The sequence below is a fragment of the Gossypium hirsutum genome, chromosome A11 (genome assembly GCF_007990345.1).
Source record: "Gossypium hirsutum isolate 1008001.06 chromosome A11, Gossypium_hirsutum_v2.1, whole genome shotgun sequence".
Taxonomy (NCBI): domain Eukaryota; kingdom Viridiplantae; phylum Streptophyta; class Magnoliopsida; order Malvales; family Malvaceae; genus Gossypium; species Gossypium hirsutum.
The window spans coordinates 84747949-84767364 of record NC_053434.1 but is presented as its reverse complement, the minus strand read 5'-3'; the positions used below and the strand labels follow the sequence as shown (position 1 = coordinate 84767364).

The following is a 19416-nucleotide window of genomic DNA, read 5'->3' as shown; positions in this document are numbered from 1 at the left end:
TCTTCAAATGGGCCTAATGGCATAATAAAAGGTAGCCCTGATTTGTGAGCAAAATTAAAAGGGTAAACTACAAAAATAGTCACCCAATTATGTCATTAGTTCTTTTTTGTCACGCAACTATTGATTTTTTGATTTAGTCAATCAACTTTTTGAAATCAAATATTTTAGTAAGTTCACCCGATTCCACAAAACAATATCTACAAGGAAAAATGCACGAGTAAGCTTCAATAGAGCTTAGTAAGTTCACAGGTCGAAATGATAAAATTTACCGTATAAACATAGCAAATCATATAATAACAATGTTAATAAACATTAATCTTGTCAACCACAACTAATCAACATGTGAGCTTTGTATATATATATATAAGTTGCCTAATCTAATCAATCATAGAAGATTATTCAATATCAAGTCACGCTATAACATTGAAAAATCATGTAAGCGTTTGTATAATTCAAAAACTAGTCATTTAACCATTGAAAATCTTCTCAATGAATGATATAAACAAATGCGGATATGCAGTTATCCATCCAAGACATGCTAGAAAGCTCAAACGAGCTAAACTAACTGAGAACAAGCCTAGGCACCAAGTGCCTAGACCGTAGGCTTTACATCCTTCCCCAGTAACACATTAGAATCACTGTAAATTTAACACGATAGTCCACAACAAATGCTTGACTCTAGTATATTCAATGGATAATAACAAGTCAAGAGTCATTATCTCATCACAATTCAATCCCATACAGCACGCAATATAACCTATTGTCATGCCAATTGTATCCTATCCTATGTTCATCTGGGCTCGATACATAAAACCTCATAATACCTTACAAATCAATTACATTTCCCATCTTGAATAAACTTTATGAATAATACATTGTATATATACAATTTTTAAACAAATCATAATTTACAAGTCAATATAACATTGCAAATTATACTAAATTAAACCGTATGAACTTACCAGGGCTAAAATGCAAAAATAGCCAAATTCAGGGACAATTTAGTAACTTTTCCTTTTTCACGATTATCTACTGGTTCTTGATCTATAAAGTAGTTTATTTCAATTTATTAGCTTCAACTTCATGTAATATTTAATTTAATACAAATGTCTTCCTATTTATAATTTTTCACAATTGCCCTAAACTTTTACACTTTAATCAATTTGGTCCCTAAGACTAAAACAAGATTATTTTCTCAATTAATCCCTATACCCATGTGTCGAATTCATTAACACCCAAAAATAGTCCTTACATGCTGAAATTTTCCACGAAAACCATGTCTAATTTAACTTATTTTCACTTTAATCCCTAAACATGAAAACTAATCAAAATTCTTTACAAACTAGACCAAAATCATCATCAAGCTTCAAGCTCAAGAATAAACATCAAGAAAACTTCAAGGAAATTAATGGAAAACTTTATAAACTTTGAAAGTTTTGCAAAATAACCCCTATTCTAGCTAGATATCAATACAATGATCACAAAAATACAAAATTCACTAAAAATTGACCAAGAAAACACTTACATACAAGCATAGAGACAATGCCGAAGCTTGGAGGTTTAGCAACAAGGTTGTTCGGTTCAAAAATGGGAGAATGAAGAAGATGAATGTCACTTTCTTTTGTTTTTATTATTTTATCTTTTGTTTAGTTTAACAAAAATATTATAAGGCACCAAATTTTAATTCTTTTCTTCCACTAATTGTGCATATTACTAAGTTATGCTTTAATTACAACATAAATCCTCCAACTTTAACCATTTAGGCCATTTAGCTAAGAAAAGAAAAAAATCAATAGCAAGAAACTTTTCCAACTTTTACGATTTAATCCTTTTTCATTAATTAACTAACCAAACGTCAAAACTTCTAAACGATATCTTAATATGACACGAATGACTTCATAAATATTACATAATTAATATTATGGACTCACATGTCGGAATTGTGGTCCCAAAACCACTATTTCTGACACCACTAGAAATGGGCTGTTACACTTTACCATTATATCTTTTTATTTACAAACATAGGCTAGCTTACTATCGTAGAGAGCCATATGTAAGTCTAGAATACTTACCCCGGGCGAGGAAACCATCCTATACATTAATTCTGATCCTTAGTTTTAGCTTAACAAGAAATTCTGGATCAACTTCTAGAGCTAGGCATCACTGGCTGTTACCGAATAGAAGGGAGAAGATAACGTATTTCCTTCTAAACTAAGTTACAATACCTTATAGAGAAAACCCATGCTCTTCTAGTAGAACTTGACACGCGTCATTAATTTTCAAGGTTGCTCTTATTAGTGGCTTATAGTTGTAGAGAAGCGTATCCTAAGATCTAAAATCTTTTCATATCTTTGATTTGACCCATCGTTCCATCTAACTATCTTGTTTATACGTAACTTATACCTTAACTGGAAAGACTGGGCGTACCTTAACTTGGCAACCTCTTCTTATAACTCAAAAATATTTAATATCTTTTCCAATCTTTCCGTTTTCACCATCATACACTTTTAGAGGTCGTTCCATTCCTTACATCCTATCATTGCCTATATGCCCTATTAGTGTGCAAGAAATGACATCTTGGCGTTTCTTTGGGGCACTGTCCAGACTCAGGACTCGCCAATTTTGGGTGTTACAATGTTAGTAGAATGAAGGACAATTAGGTAGATGACTAGTTTTATATGTAATGTCCCCCTACCCGAGACCGTTGCTGGAGTCAAGCAGGAGACATTACAAAACTTATCTTAGCACTTAAACAGTTTTCGTAGTAAACTATCCATCTGCGTCACGGTCGCTAAAAAAATCATATCTCGAGTTACGAAACTCAAAATCTAATTCTGTAAATTTTAACTGAAACTAGACTCATATATCTACTTACTAATTTTTTTCTAGAATTTTTGGTCAGGCCAATTAGTACAGTTTATTAGAAAAATTCTCCCCTATTTCAGGGTTCGGCTACTCTGACCCTTGTGCACTACGAATCAAATTTCTTCCTATACAGAAATTCAATGACTATGCCATTTGTTTCAATTAAAAATATACTCAATAAGGAATCCATACATATAAATTTTGAGTCCTAATTCTTAATACACAATTTATGGTGAATTTCTAAATTCAAAATAGGGAATCCAGAAATTCCTCTAACCCTGTTTCACCAAAACGTAAATATCTCATAAAATACAACTCTTTACCTATTTTGTTTCTTCCATATAAAAATATATTCATTAAGATTCAATTAAATATTTTATTCATCATCTAATTCACTTTATACTATTTTTGGTATATTTTCAAAGTTGGACTACTGTTACTGTCCAAATCTGTTTTAGTATAAAATGTTGATAACTAAGTTTATAACATCTTCATTTCTTCTCTCTACAATATTTACCAACACTTCCTCTTATTACTCTTCACTAACATATCAAAACATACCATACTTAAGGTTTTGGTAACATTTACAAAACATACCAAAATATCACTTAACAACTTAGATACTTTCAAAATGACCAAAAGACATCCTAGGTACAATGCCATTTTCCAAAAAGATAGAAATTTCACCAATTTGAGTTCGGGGATCGGCTTGTATGCTGAGTCCTTATACTTTCGTACCTAGCCTGCGCACGGAAACAAACCGTACGCTGAGAATACTCTCAGTGGTATTTCTATAAACAATAGCTTAATCAACTTTAAAACATGGTAATTCAAACACATTATTGCTATTATTCAATATCAATCAGTATTTTAATAATCTTTACTTTATTTACCCTTATTAACATAACTCGGACACTAACAGATACACGGATCCAACCCACACTCCGGGATAAACATATAGTGCTTCATCGGAACAAATTCAGAACTTTAGCATTATAGTACACAAAGTACTTCATCGGAACAAATCCGGAACTTTAACAGTAGTCGACACATAGTGTCTCATCGACTCAATGTCGGAATATCCCAATACTTCCAATTCCTATGACATGTCAACTATATCCGACTAGCCCAACACTGTTAATAGGGTATTCAAAATCACATTCATTTCAATATGGTAAAAATACTTACCTCATTCACATTTTCATACAATATAAATATCAAATATAGCAATAACGATTAAGCTCGGTTTATAGAAATACAAACCACTATTTATCGAATTTAATCGATATCTTCGTTCACTTTCTCTTTTCCCTTCTTTGATGACGTATCCGGTGCTACGTTTGCTACTAACAATCATACAATTAAAAATCATCAATATACTAATTCATAAAACACATTTTCACTTTCTATCAAACTTTTATAAAAATTTCAATTTCGTCCTTTTTCCATTACTAATCTTTTTTCTTTAACTTAAGCTTCATATTCTCTTTTAATCAACTCATTAACAATTTCTAACTCATAAATTTCATTATAAAACATAAATTTTGAGCTCTATTCAACTTAATCCCTATTTAAACCTAACTTAGAATTCTTTTAATAAATCACTCAATTTTCACTTCTAACTTCAATTTCTGTCAATTTAACCCATAAAACCTCAATTTATTGAACTAAATCAATATCTAAAAATTTTCTATTTTTCTTCATTTTAACCTCATACATGTAGTACTTTGAATTAGGCATCCATAAACATAAGAATTATAAGAAAATAAGCTAAAACATCTTACCAATCAAGCTTTAGGGCCTTAATCCTCAAATTTCCCTTTTCTATTTCTTTCTTTCTTTCTTTCTTTCTCACGTTTGCTCTCTGTAACTCTTTCTATCTTTCTTTCTTTCTTTCTTTCTTTTTTTAACTTACTCATTAATCTATATTCAATATAATAATATTAATAATATAATATTATTCTAATAAAATAACTTAATCTATAAGAAAAACTACTTTAACACATTTAATATCTTTACCAACTATTACACATGTTATATCATACATTCACACACATGGCACTTAGGGTCTAATTGCTAGATTAGTCCCTTTACTAACCTTTAATCTATAATTAAATTTTTATACCGTATGCAATTTAGTCCTTTAAACTAAATTCAAGCTACTTCACTTAATTAAACACTAAATAACCATTCAACTATAATTCATAAATATTTCTAATAAATATTCATGAATTAATTTCACGGAAACAGTACTCAAGACTCAATTTCCGATACCGTAACTTTCAGTTCATTACAATTCTCTCCTCTTTAATAAATTTCGTCCTCGAAATTTACCTGAAAAGAGATGTGGCTATTGAGATCTCATCGTTTCTTCTGGTTCCCATGTAGCTTCTTCAACACTGTGACTTCGCCATAGCACTTTTATTAAAGGAATACGTTTATTACGTAATTCTTTTACCTCTCGTGCTAGAATCTCAACTGGTTCTTCTTCATACGATAAGTTAGAATTTTCAACTGGTCCAATTCTCTCAATAACTTCGTAAGGCCCAATAAAACGAGGACTTAATTTTCCTTTTTGACCAAATCTTAGAATTTTCTTCCAAGGTGAAACCTTTAAAAATACTTTATCCCCGACTGAGTATTCAATATCCCGTCGTTTCAAATCTGCATACAATTTCTGTCTATCAAAAGCAGTTTTCAATCTTTCTCGAATTTTCTTAACTGTACTTTCCGTTTCTTGAACCAATTCAGGTCCAATCATCTTCTTCTCATTTAGTTCTGTCCAACATATGGGTGATCGGCATCTTTGTCCATACAAAGCCTCATACGGTACCATCTGTATACTTGACTGGAAACTATTATTATATACAAATTCGGCTAATGACAAATAATATTCCCAGTTAGACTCAAAATCAATCATACAGGCTCGAAGCATATCTTCTAAAATTTGTATTACCCGTTCAGATTGACCATCAGTCTGTGGATGAAAAGCTGTACTAAAGTGAAGTCGAGTAACGAAAGATTCATGTAATTGCTTCCAAAACCTTGACGTAAACCTTGGATCTCTGTCAGAAATTATTGATTTTGGAATACCATGTAATCTAATGATTTCCCGAACATAAACCTCAGCAAGTTTCTTTAACGACCAATCGGTTCTCACAGCTAAGAAATGAGCTGACTTCGTAAGCCGATCAACTATTACCCAAATAGCATTCTTTTTACTTGTAGACATCAGTAATCCCGTCACAAAGTCCATCGTTATTCGGTCCCATTTCCATTCAGGAATATTGATAGGTTGAAGTAATCCTGATGGAACTTGATGTTCTGCCTTCACTCGTTGACAAGTCAAACACTTTGCCACATATTCAGTTATATCCATTTTCATTCTCGACCACCAATACAATTCACGCAAATCACGATACATTTTTATACCTCCAGGATGAAATGCAAATGAACTATTATGAGCTTCTCGAAGAATTAACTCTTTCAACTCAGAATTATCCGGAATGCAAAGTCGATTCTAAAATTTTAGATAACCATTTCCATCAATGCTAAAATTTTCTGTTGTACCATTCTGAATCATCTCTCTTTTCTTTAACAACTTATCATCTTCTAACTGTGCTGATCTGATTCGATCAAACATTATTGGCTTTATTCTTAATTCAGTCAAAAAACTTCCATCTTCAGTGATACTAAGTTGTGCAAACATTGCTCGTAATTCAACCGCAGCTTTTCTACTCAGTGCATCGGCTACTACATTAGCCTTCCCTGGATGATAGTCTATGACACAATCATAGTCTTTCAGAAGCTCTATCCAACGCCTTTGTCTCAGATTTAATTCTTTTTGTGAAAGCAGATACTTCAAACTTTTATGATCCGTATAAACATAGCACTTTTCACCATAAAGATAGTGCCTCCAAATCTTCAAGGCAAAAATTACAGCTGCTAATTCTAAATCATGAGTTGGATAGTTGCGTTCATGCGGTTTCAGTTGCCGTGAAGCATAAGCAATGACTTTCTCGTTCTGCATCAGTACACATCCCAGTCTACTCAATGAAGCATCACTGTACACTACAAAATCTCTTTCTGATTCTGGTAAAGTCAACACCGGTGCCTCTGTTAACATTCATTTTAATGCTTCAAAACTTTTTTGACATTGCTCATTCCAAACAAATGGAATATTCTTCTGTAGTAGCTTGGTCATCGGTAAGGTTATATTTGAAAATCCGTTGACGAATCTTCGATAGTAACCAGCCAATCCGAGAAAACTTCGTACCTCTGATACATTCTTAGGAACTTTCCACAGAATAACTGCTTCAATCTTCTTTGGATCCACTCTAATTCCATCCGCTGATACGACATGACCAAGAAACACAGCTTCTGATAACCAGAATTCACACTTGCTCAATTTTCCATACAATTGCTTTTCTCGTAGTATTTACAAAATAATACGGAGATGTTGCTCATGGTCTTTTTCTGACTTGGAATACACCAAAATATCATCGATAAAAACTATTACGAATTGATCCAAGTATGGCTGAAACATCTGATTCATAAGATCCATAAAAGCAGTAGGGGTATTTTTCAGTCCAAATGGCATTACTAAGAATTCATAATACCCATACCTCGTACGGAATGCCGTCTTCAATATGTCGCACTCTTTTACTTTCAAATGATAGTATCCCGACCTCAGATCAATCTTTGAAAATACGGAAGCTCCTTTCAGTTGATCAAACAAATCATCTATTCGGGGAAGTGGATACTTGTTCTTGACAGTCAATTTGTTGAGTTGTCGATAATCAATGCACAACCGCATCGACCCATCTTTCTTCTTAACAAATAACATTGGAGCTCCCCATGGTGATGTACTAGGTCGTATAAAACCTCTGTCCAATAAGTCTTGCAACTGTACTTTTAATTCCTTTAGCTCAGTAGGTGCCATACGGTACGGAGGTATCGATACCGGATCTGTACCTGGGTAGACTTCAATCACAAATTCTACCTCTCGATCAGGGGGTAATCCAGGTAATTTCTCAGGGAATACATCAGAAAATTCACATACAGTCCGAATTTTACTACACTGACTTTCAACTGAATCCGAATTAATCACATATGCTAAGAAAGCATTACAACCTAGATGAAGAAGCTTGCTAGCTTTAATGGTCGAAACAATACGAATTGATCCACTAGTCCGAATACCATTTACTTCAATCGTATCTTCACTTTCATTCTAAACAATAAACTTCTTCTTATAATAGTCTAAAATCACTCCATGTTCTGATAACCAGTCCATTCCCAAAATAACATCAAAGTCGCCAAATGGCATAATCAACAGATCAACAGGGAATATTCTATCTTGAATCATTAACGAACATCTTCGACATATATAGTTCACTAAAGTAGTTTGTCCCAGTGGACTAGACACTTCTATCATAACTTTAGACAATTCAGACTCTAATGTTTTTGTCTCAACTACTTTCGTATTGACATATGAATGTGATGACCCAGGGTCTATTAAAGCATAAACGGGTGCTGAATTCAATAAGAATATACCTGTCACCACATCGTGAGCATCTTTCTCTTCTCGAGTCCTCACAACATACGCTCGAGCTGGAGCTCTAGCTTCAGATTGTTGTGTAGCACTCTCACTAGTTCTTCTAGTACCACCTCTAGCAAACGAACTACTTCGGCCTGATCCCCGGCCTCTGGAAGCAAATTCAGATTTTTGCACTACTATCGGTGTTGTTCCAGATATCTTTGGGCAATCTTTAATAAAGTGATTGGTAACTCCACAACGGAAACAACCTCCAGTCAACTTTCTACATTCCTCTTTGTGTCGGTTTCCACAATGCTTACATATTGGAATTTTAGTATTCTGAACTAGACTTCGGATACTGCCAGTAGACACAGTAGTCAGTCTTTTCCGACCTCGATCACTTCTTTCCGATCGAGAACTAAATCTCCAATTACCTCGTGATTCCTTTGACCGCTTAGGCTGCAGACTTGAACTAACCATTCCAGGACGTTTTTCAGTCGAACGAGCAACTTCAGACTTTTTATCCCTTCGAGAATTTGTTCAATCATCTTAGCTCTTTCCATTAAATCCGCAAACTCAGTGATTCTAAGAGGCATCAACTGTAGTCTAAATTCATCACGTAATCCTCTTAAAAATCTTTTACATCGGTCGGCTTCAGTCAGTACAAACTCAGTGGCATATCTGCTCAATCTCAGAAATTCTCGTTCATAATCCACTATAAGCATCTCCCCTTGTTTCAGTGTTAAGAACTCTTGTCTTTTGTCTTCTATGTACATTTCTCCCAAATACTTATTTTGAAACTCTTTTTGAAAGAAGTCCCAACTTATCTATTCCTCAAGTACATTCTGAATCACTGATTCCCACCATACTAAAGCTTCCTCTTGCAGTAATGGGACAACACACACTAAGCTTTCTTGTGGTGTACATTCAAGTTGCTTCAGAACTCTCTTTGTAGTCTTTAACCAATTTTCAGCAGTAGTCGAATCAATTCCTTTTGCACCCAAAAATTATGTAGCTCCATATTTTCTCAATTCTTTAATTGGAGCTCTTCGGGTAGTAGGGATAGAGGACGTAGCAAGCATAGTTCCTACCGCTATTTGAAGGGCATCAGCGATTATTCTAAAGACTTCAGTATTATCACTTCCAACATTCGGTTGATTTCCTACTGGATTCACACTTGGAGTTGCAGACTCCGATTCATTCACATTATACGGTTCATCATCTTCACTATACATCTCTTGATCAGTATCCTCAATGCTTTTATCAGACATTCTTAATGCTATAAAACAAAAATATTCAACAAACATATCAGCATCCAATCCCAACTCAAATTTGACTCAGTAATGGCATGTACCTCTAGATTCCCATTGATATTCGATTTAGTCCTAGAACTGACTAAACCTAATTAGCTCTGATATCAATCAATATTGTAACGTCCCCCTACCCGAGAATGTTGCCGGAGTCAAGCAGGAGACATTACAAAACTTATCTTAGCACTTAAACAGTTTTCGTAGTAAACTATCCATCTGCGTCACGGTCGCTAAAAAAATCATATCTCGAGTTACAAAACTCAAAATCCAATTCCATAAATTTTTCCTGAAACTAGACTCATATATCTACTTACTAATTTTTTTCTAGAATTTTTGGTCAGGTCAATTAGTACATTTTATTAGAAAAAGTCTCCCCTATTTCAGGGTTCGGCTACTCTGACCCTTGTGCACTATGAATCAAATTTCTTCCTGTACAGAAATCCAATGACTATGCAATTTGTTTCTATTAAAAATATACTCAATAAGGAATCCATACATATAAATTTTGAGTCCTAATTCTTAATACACAATTTATGGTGAATTTCTAAAGTCAAAATAGGGAATCCAGAAATTGCTCTAACCCTATTTCACCAAAACATAAATATCTCATAAAATACAACTTTTTACCTATTTTGTTTCTTCCATATAAAAATATATTCATTAAGCTTCAATTAAATATTTTATTCATCATCTAATTCACTTTATACTATTTTTGGTATATTTTCAAAGTTGGACTACTGTTACTGTCCAAATCTGTTTTAGTATAAAATGTTGATAACTAAGTTTATAACATATTCATTTCTTCTCTCTACAATATTTACCAACACTTCCTCTTATTACTCTTCACTAACATATCAAAACATACCATACTTAAGGTTTTGGTAACATTTACAAAACATACCAAAATATCACTTAACAACTTAGATACTTTCAAAATGACCAAAAGACATCCTAGGTACAATGCCATTTTCCAAAAAGATAGAAACTTTACCAATTTGAGTTTGGGGATCGGCTTGTATGCTGAGTCCTTATATTTTCGTACCTAGCCTGCGCGCGGAAACAAACCGTACGCTGAGAATACTCTCAGTGGTATTTCTATAAACAATAGCTTAATCAACTTTAAAACATGGTAATTCAAACACATTATTGCTATTATTCAATATCAATCAGTACTTTAATAATCTTTACTTTATTTACCCTTATTAACATAACTCGGACACTAACGGATACACGGATCCAACCCACACTCCGGGATAAGCATATAGTGCTTCATCGGAACAAATCCGGAGCTTTAACATTATAGTACACAAAGTACTTCATCGGAACAAATCCGGAACTTTAACAGTAGTCGACACATAGTGTCTCATCGACTCAATGTCGGAATATCCCAATACTTCCAATTCCTATGACATGTCAACTATATCCGACTAGCCCAACACTGTTAATAGAGTATTCAAAATCACATTCATTTCAATATGGTAAAAATACTTACCTCATTCACATTTTCATACAATATAAATATCAAATATAGCAATAACGATTAAGCTCGGTTTATAGAAATACAAACCACTATTTATCGAATTTAATCGATATCTTCGTTCACTTTCTCTTTTCCCTTCTTTGATGATGTATTCGGTGCTACGTTTGCTACTAACAATCATACAATTAAAAATCATCAATATACTAATTCATAAAACACATTTTCACTTTCTATCAAACTTTTATAAAAATTTCAATTTCGTCCTTTTTCCATTACTAATCTTTTTCTTTAACTTAAGCTTCATATTCTCTTTTAATCAACTCATTAACAATTTCTAACTCATAAAATTCATTATAAAACATAAATTTTGAGCTCTATTAAACTTAATCCCTATTTAAACCTAACTTAGAATTCTTTTAATAAATCACTCAATTTTCACTTCTAACTTCAATTTCTATCAATTTAACCCATAAAACCTCAATTTATTCAACTAAATCAATATCTAAAAATTTTCTATTTTTCTTCATTTTAACCTCATACATGTAGAACTTTGAATTAGGCATCCATAAACATAAAAATTATAAGAAAATAAGCTAAAACATCTTACCAATCAAGCTTTAGGACCTTAATCCTCAAATTTCCCTTTTCTATTTCTTTCTTTCTTTCTTTCTTTCTTTCTCACGTTTACTCTCTGTAACTCTTTCTATCTTTCTTTCTTTCTTTCTTTCTTTTTTTAACTTACTCATTAATCTATATTCAATATAATAATATTAATAATATAATATTATTCTAATAAAATAACTTAATCTATAAGAAAAACTACTTTAACACATTTAATATCTTTACCAACTATTACACATGTTATATCATACATTCACATACATGGCACTTAGGGTCTAATTGCTAGATTAGTCCCTTTACTAATCTTTAATCTATAATTAAACTTTTATACCATATGCAATTTAGCCCTTTAAACTAAATTCAAGCTACTTCACTTAATTAAACACTAAATAACCATTTAACTATAATTCATAAATATTTCTAATAAATATTCATGAATTAATTTCACGGAAACAGTACTCAAGACTCAATTTCCGATATCGTAACTTTCGGTTCATTACATTATAAGAGTAGGTTTTGATTTGAAAATGTTAGTAAGTACTTATTTTTTTTGTTAATTGATTGTTTTGAAGTAATTGGTTGAATGGATGTTTGAATTGCTATGCTTGGTGTTTTGAGGCATTTTGAGTAGGTAAGTAGGGTAAAAAGATGATATGGTTGAATGATATGTATTTAAACTTGCTTTGATATAGTTTGATGATTATGAATGAAGTGAGATGATGTGAATAAGTGAAGTTTTAAGTCATTATTTAGGTTGAAAAAGCTTAGAATAGGTTTTTAACTAGTGATGAATTTTGCAAATTTGAGAAATGAAAATAACAGAAACAAAGAGACTTTGTCACGGTGAAAAGGTCACGTTGCGACGCCAAGGGTTGGTCGTCAGGATAAGAAATAGTTTGTAAGGTCACAGTGCAATGAGAGATCTGTCGTCTCGACAAGGCCATTACAGTAGGTGACGTTGAAACATCGGTTGGCCTGTCATCTAGACATGACAATTTGTTTGTCGTAGTCTCGACGTGAGGTGAAGGACGTCACGATGACGATTCCTTATTTAGAAATCTTTTCAATTAGGTTCTATCACTTCTTCGGGTTAGCTTTTGAGCTTACGTAAGTTCGTGCAAAACCTGTAAATGATTCCATCCTTTATTAAATGTATGATTTAGTTGAATTTAGTTATTAAATTGCTATGCAATGCTCGTACTTTTGAAACTTTTCATTTTAGTCCTTTATTGATTTCATTTAAACTTTAGAGTTTCAGTAAGTTGAATAAAACCCGAGAATGATTACATTTCATGTTGAGTATATATATATAATTGTTTAATTCTAGCATTAAATTGCATAATTTAATCATGAATTGATCGTAGTTTGTAACAGCCTAATTTTCAGTGGTGTCGAAACAGTGATTCGAGACCACTAAATCTGACAAATGAGTAGGAAATATTATTAATTTAGTGAGTATAAGTTAAATGTGAAGTTAGGAAAAATTTTTGAAATAATGAATAGTGTACTAAAAAATATATATTAAAATAATTAGAATCGAAAATGAGGTATCGAGACCTGGAGAATTTTAAATCGAGCCATAAATATTTTTATAAATATTTATGGAGTGTTAATAAGTTAGTATTAAAGTTTTGTCAAGAAATTTTAAAGTACTGATAGCTAATTGAACAAAAAAGACTAAATTGTATCAAATGCAAAATTGTAGGAAATGATTTAAATAGCTTAAATGATAAAAGAAAGAGGGTTTAAAAAGCAAATAGACCCAAGGTCTATTTGGGCTGGAAAGAGGGTTTAAAAAGCAAATAGACCTAAGGTCTATTTGGGCTGGACGGCAAGGGCATGAAATCAGCAAGAAAATAAGGATAATTAAGGGCAAAATTGGAAAATTGCAAAATTTACTTAATAAAGCTAGGACTAAAGTAGAATTATCTAGATTTCTCTTTATTTTTCTGCAATCACATCAGCAAAAACACCATGGAAGAGTTCCCTTAAGCTGGTTTTTCATATTTTTACTGCAAGTAAGTTCAATTCTTGATTATTTCTTGAAATTTTTGTATTTTTGTGACTTTTACAACTAGGTCCACTTGTTGAATTCATTAGTTTTTGATTCTATGAAAGAAATTGAAAGTTGCTATGAATATGTGCTGGAAGTATATGATGATTTGGCATGGAGTTAGAGATTTAAATTGTTTATATGCTGATTTTATTGAAAGAATTGAATAGAAAGTGAATGTTTGGGACCTAAATTGTAAAAGAGTTTGAAGTTAGAGTTTTATGTGGAAATTCTGAATTTCAATAGTTATGAAATAACTTATAATGTCTAAGAAAAGTATTAATTGAGAAAATTAGCTTAATTGGGGGGTTAATTGACCAAGGACTGAATTGTATGAACTGTGAAATTTAGGGCAAAATGAAAATCAACATTTTGCACTAAAACAGTTTTGGACATCAGCAATAGTCTAACTTTGAAAAATCACCAAAAAATTGTAGAAATCGAATTAGAGGATGAATAAAATACGAAATTAAAGCTTATTGAATCTAGTTTCTTATAGAAAAACGGTGTAAGCAATGAAATTGTAAATCTTGAGATATAATAAGTTTTGTAAGACAGTGTCAGAATGATTTTGGGTTCCCCTATTCTGACTTTAGAAAATCATCAAAATATGGAGAAAAATAATAATAGGCTTAAATTTATATGTTTAGAATCCTGAATGAGTCTATTTTCAAGAGAAACAAACGAGAATATCATTCGAATCCTGTATGATGAGATAATTAATTTTTAGTGAAGAAGGGTCGAAACTATCATACGGCAGAACAGGGGTGATTTTAAAGAATAAACTGTACTTATTGGTTAAACCAAAAATTCTGAAAATTTTATGATAAGTAGATATGTGAGTCTAGTTTCAGGGAAAATTAGCGGATCTTAATTTGGATTTCTGTAGCTCAAGATAAAAATAATTTAGTGACTATGACACAGATGAATAGCTTGAATATTCACATAAGTAGATAGTGAAAATTATGGATAATGTTACCTACAAGTGTGTTATTTAAACAAAGGATGTGGATGGAGAGGAGGAGGAGGAGGAGGAAAATATACATATATGTATGAATGACTTGTGTATAAATTGATCACGTGCCCGATTATAATCGATAAATGTTGAATTAGAAATGGTATAATGTTTTATTTGGAATAATTATTATGAAATTATGATTATCGCTATAATACAAAATTCGAACTTATGAGTTTATATAACTAAATTATAGTGACCATTTGTTAATATTATTAAATTTCAATATTATTTTATGAATGGTGATTAATATTTATGTATGTTAATTGTTGAAAATAAGTAAATTATGTACAAAAGTTATGAAATTGAACTGAGTATTTTGGAGGAATGGAACACAGGAAATGAGTACGATCTTTCAGTAAAAAAGATGAATTGACGGTAAATTACCCAAGTAAACCGATATTCAGCATTTGTTGCAAATTCTCGTGTTTGCTTTCCGTTTAGCTCTTACGAGCTTTCGTTAACTCATATGAGTTTCAGTTAACACTTTTGGGTTTCAGTTCGGCTTTGATAAGCTTCAGTTAGCCTTCGGGCTTCCGTTTAGCACTTGTGTGCTTTAGTTAGCCTTCGGGCTTCCGTTTAGCACTTGTGTGCTTCAGTTAGCCTTCGGGCTTCCGTGTAGCACTTATGTGCTTCAGCTAGACTTCGGGCTTCAGATCACGATATACTTAAATCTGTAAGCCGTTCCTTAAATGGGCAAGTTGGTAAGTCGTAAATGTAACGTGTGGAAAAAAATGTAAGTAATGTTATCATTATTATTATTGAGCTCAATTATGTGATTTTGTCATTCAGAGATTGTGTTTCACAGGATATGTTAGTAAATTATGAGTATGTGAATCAAAGTGACAGAATTTAAACACCTAATGAGGTTGAGCTCATTCACATGAATTTGTCATTTGAAATTGTGATTGACAGGAAGAAACAGTGAATTGCATGCTTATGAATGGTTATACATAATTATCTGAAAAATAAGAAAAATGACGGTTATTGATATATGGAGATATGAGACATTGATATATGAATGTGGAATATGTTTGATAAATGTGTTCATTCATAATTATGGAATTATGTACCTCATATGTGTTATTTGCATAAAGATGATATTTCAAATACTTTGGTGAATAAAGCTTAAATATGAAATAGTATGAAATCAAGACAAGTTGTTATGAAAATATATTTAAATTATCGGTAAGTATTGCGTACTCCTCGGTAATGTCTCGTACTCTATTTCGGCGACGGATACGGGTAGGGGGTGTAACATAGTTACTCCGGTAACATGTGATATACTATAGCTTGGACCTTGCGATCGGGTCTGATATTGGGGTGTTATAGTGGATCTACCCCTACCCCTCGATGAATGACCCTTAGTAAATATTCCTCCCCTTTGAGACCTGATTCTTTGATTCCTAGCCATGAGTGAATTTTCATAGTAATAAAAAACAATAAGAAAAAAAAAACCTATAGAAATCCTAACAACAAACACAAGAAAGTCCTTAACTTTAACTAAAGAGAAGCTTGCAGTGATTAAAGAAAAAACACGAAAAAAGCCTTAGAAATCAAATGAAGCAAAATTGATTTTAAGGACAACCCAAACTTGGATTTATAAGTTTTCTCAAAAAGACTTTATTAAAGCACCATTCACTTGCTTTTTTATTCTTCGTCTTTTTAAGTGAAGCGAACTTCACAACACCACCACTTATTCTTCCCTGTCTCCTATCTTATTGTATTTTGTATCAACACCCATAAATAAAATTTTGATGCACACTTATCAAAAATTTCAAATTATAAAAGAAATTAACATTATATCAAAATTTCTAATTTTTACCAAAATTTTTAACCCTTTAAATAGAAATTTGGATACATCTTTTTGGTCTCAAGATCCAAATGATACAATCAAGACCGACCAACCGAACCCTCCGGTAGGTTCTGACCCTTTAAACCTCCCACGTTGTCATTCTCTAACTACGCATTTATTTATCCTGCATCTGATCTCTACCGTTCATTTTCATCTCGTGATCTATATCATCATTTCTGACATTTAATCCGATGGCATATATTTCAATCTCAAAAATCTGAACTACACGCGCTTATAGATACCCCACCTCCAGAACCTCACGCTCCTTTGACCAACGACTGAAAAAAGCAAAACTATAAAAAGAAAAAAAAAAACGAATATTTGTTTTAAAAATGATAAATTGATGACGTCTGTTATCCTTTGACTATTTCTCTCTCTTTCTTTAAACCTCGGCCTCTCTCTCTCATCTCCAACTCCTCTTTCTTTTTTTTTTCTTCACTTTCTATCTGAAATATTCATTTTCCTTCACCTTCTCGCTTTCCAAACAAGGGGAAAAAAATGCGAAGAGACGATTTGTGCATTACGGTTCCGAATTTTTTTCGATGTCCGATATCGTTGGACGTCATGAAATCACCAGTAAGCTTGTGCACTGGCGTAACGTATGACAGAACCAGCATCCAGCGGTGGCTAGATAGCGGCAACAACACTTGTCCGGCCACGATGCAGGTTCTTCAAAGCAAAGAATTCGTTCCCAACCGTAATTTACAACGACTCATTCAGATCTGGTCTGACTCAGTCGCTCGCCGTCAACACGACGCCGAATTGGCGGCAAACTCAGCTGTCCTTCCTTCCCACGATCAGGTCAAAGATTTGGTTAAACAACTCGACAACAATAGCTTTCCAGCGTTAACGAAGATCGTTCGTTTCGCGAGAGAATCAGAGGAGAACCGCGAATTCCTGGCGAGAATGGACGGGTTTTTGAATGCGGTTTTCGATTTTATGAGGAATGCAGAATCGGACATCAAATTAATCGAACAAGTTGTTCATATTTTGGATTTGATGCTAAGTAAAATTTCGGAGAGGAAGCCGTTGATGGAATCGAATTGCTTGTCGACGATCCTTGTCATTCTACAACGAGGAAGTTCAGATTCGCAAATCCAATCGGTTCAATTACTGGAGTCCCTAGCGGTCGATGGAGAATCCAAGCTGAAAATAGCCGAGAAAGAAGGATTATTACTCGAATTGGTAAAATCATTAAGTAAAGAGAAGGACCCAAGATTGATCGAAGCGAGCTTATCTTGTTTGATATCAATCGCAATGCCCAAAAGAGTAAAAGCAAAGCTAATTCAATCTCGAACCATCCCGGAGTTAAAGATCCTTTTATCCGAACCGAACATGACCCCCTCGATAATCGAGAAATCATTAAAACTGCTGGAAACTTTATCATCTTGCAAAGAAGGGAGGGTGGAGATATGGCATGATACGATACTGTTACAAGCGATTGTGCAGAAAGTGTTGAAAGCATCGAGCAAAGCGACAGAGCATGCAGTGACGATACTCTGGATTGTTTGCTATTTATTTAGAGACGAGAAAGCGCTAGAAGCGGTGGTTAGTGGCAATGGAATGACCAAGATTTTGTTGCTCATCCAAAGCAATTGTTCTCCTGCGGTTAGACAAATGTCTGCCGATTTGCTCAAGATTTTTGGGGTTAATTCCAAGCCTTGTTTATCAAGTTATGATACTAAGACTACCCATATTATGCCCTTTTGAGTAATTTTCCTTCTGCTTTCTCTTAAAACCCCCCACGTTTGTAAATCAAAGGAAAATTTTGTTAGTTGAATCATGAAACAGAAATTCATTTTGATTTTAGTTAGAAAGTTCTTTTTTCCTTCAAAATCTTTTGCTTTTTTAATGTTTATCATGAGTAGTCGGATGAAGCAAAGGAAATACAATAAAAAAACAACTTGGTGTCTCATTATAATGTTTTTGGGACTGGCAAAAAAATAGTAGGCTATATCATTGTTTGATTGCTTAGCTTGCTTGTTCTGTTTCTTGAAATCTGGTACGGTTTTGTTTTGATTTGATTTTGAACTGCAAAAAGACAAAGCAGGGGCTCACTCAATTTCTCATAAATAGCTGTAATTTTAGAAATGAAGCTTTCAACTTGTGGAGCCATTGCCCACTTCTTGCCTACTTATGGTCAATGGACAGTACTACTGATCCATCGCTGATGGGGACTTTGTTTTCCTCTGCATCACTAATTGTTTGCTGACAAGAACCAACTCGATGCTTGGAGACACTAGCAAATTTCCCAAAAATTCTTATCTTTTTCTTCTTAGTACTTGTACTAGTATAGAATTTGAGATTTGGTCCTTGTACTTTAAAAGTTCAAATTTCAAATTTCTTATTTTTTCAATTAAAAATCATATTTCGATCATTAATGTCATTGATGATTTCTGTTAAAATTTGTAAATTTAACATATTTATTTTATCAAAAAATATTTATAATTTTAATAAATTAACTGAAATTCTTAAATAAAGAAAAAAATTCAACTTTTAACTTTTTAAATATATAGATCAAATCTCAAATTTTAACTATACACAAATAGTAAATTATTTATGGTTAAAAGTTGGGGTGATAAATAGTTTTACATCTGCAAAAGAATTGTTGACCTTGAAGATTTGATGTCTAAGCTTTAAAGTATTATTTCTATAGTTTGTGGTGTTTATGGATGGATTCT

General features: G+C 32.8%; 1 protein-coding gene across 1 annotated transcript; it reads left to right on the top strand.

Moving 5' to 3' along the window:
- Positions 1 to 16944: 16944 nt before the first annotated feature.
- LOC107890113 (U-box domain-containing protein 27) lies at positions 16945 to 18656 on the top strand. Its single transcript, XM_016814625.2, has one exon. The coding sequence runs from the start codon at positions 17234 to 17236 to the stop codon at positions 18443 to 18445; it is 1212 nt and encodes a 403-aa protein (XP_016670114.1). The 5' UTR covers positions 16945 to 17233; the 3' UTR covers positions 18446 to 18656.
- The last annotated feature ends 760 nt before the right edge of the window (positions 18657 to 19416 follow it).

Coding starts and splice junctions, on each gene's coding strand:
- LOC107890113 (XM_016814625.2), top strand. CDS start 17,234: ATGCGAAGAGACGATTTGTGCATTACGGTTCCGAATTTTTTTCGATGT.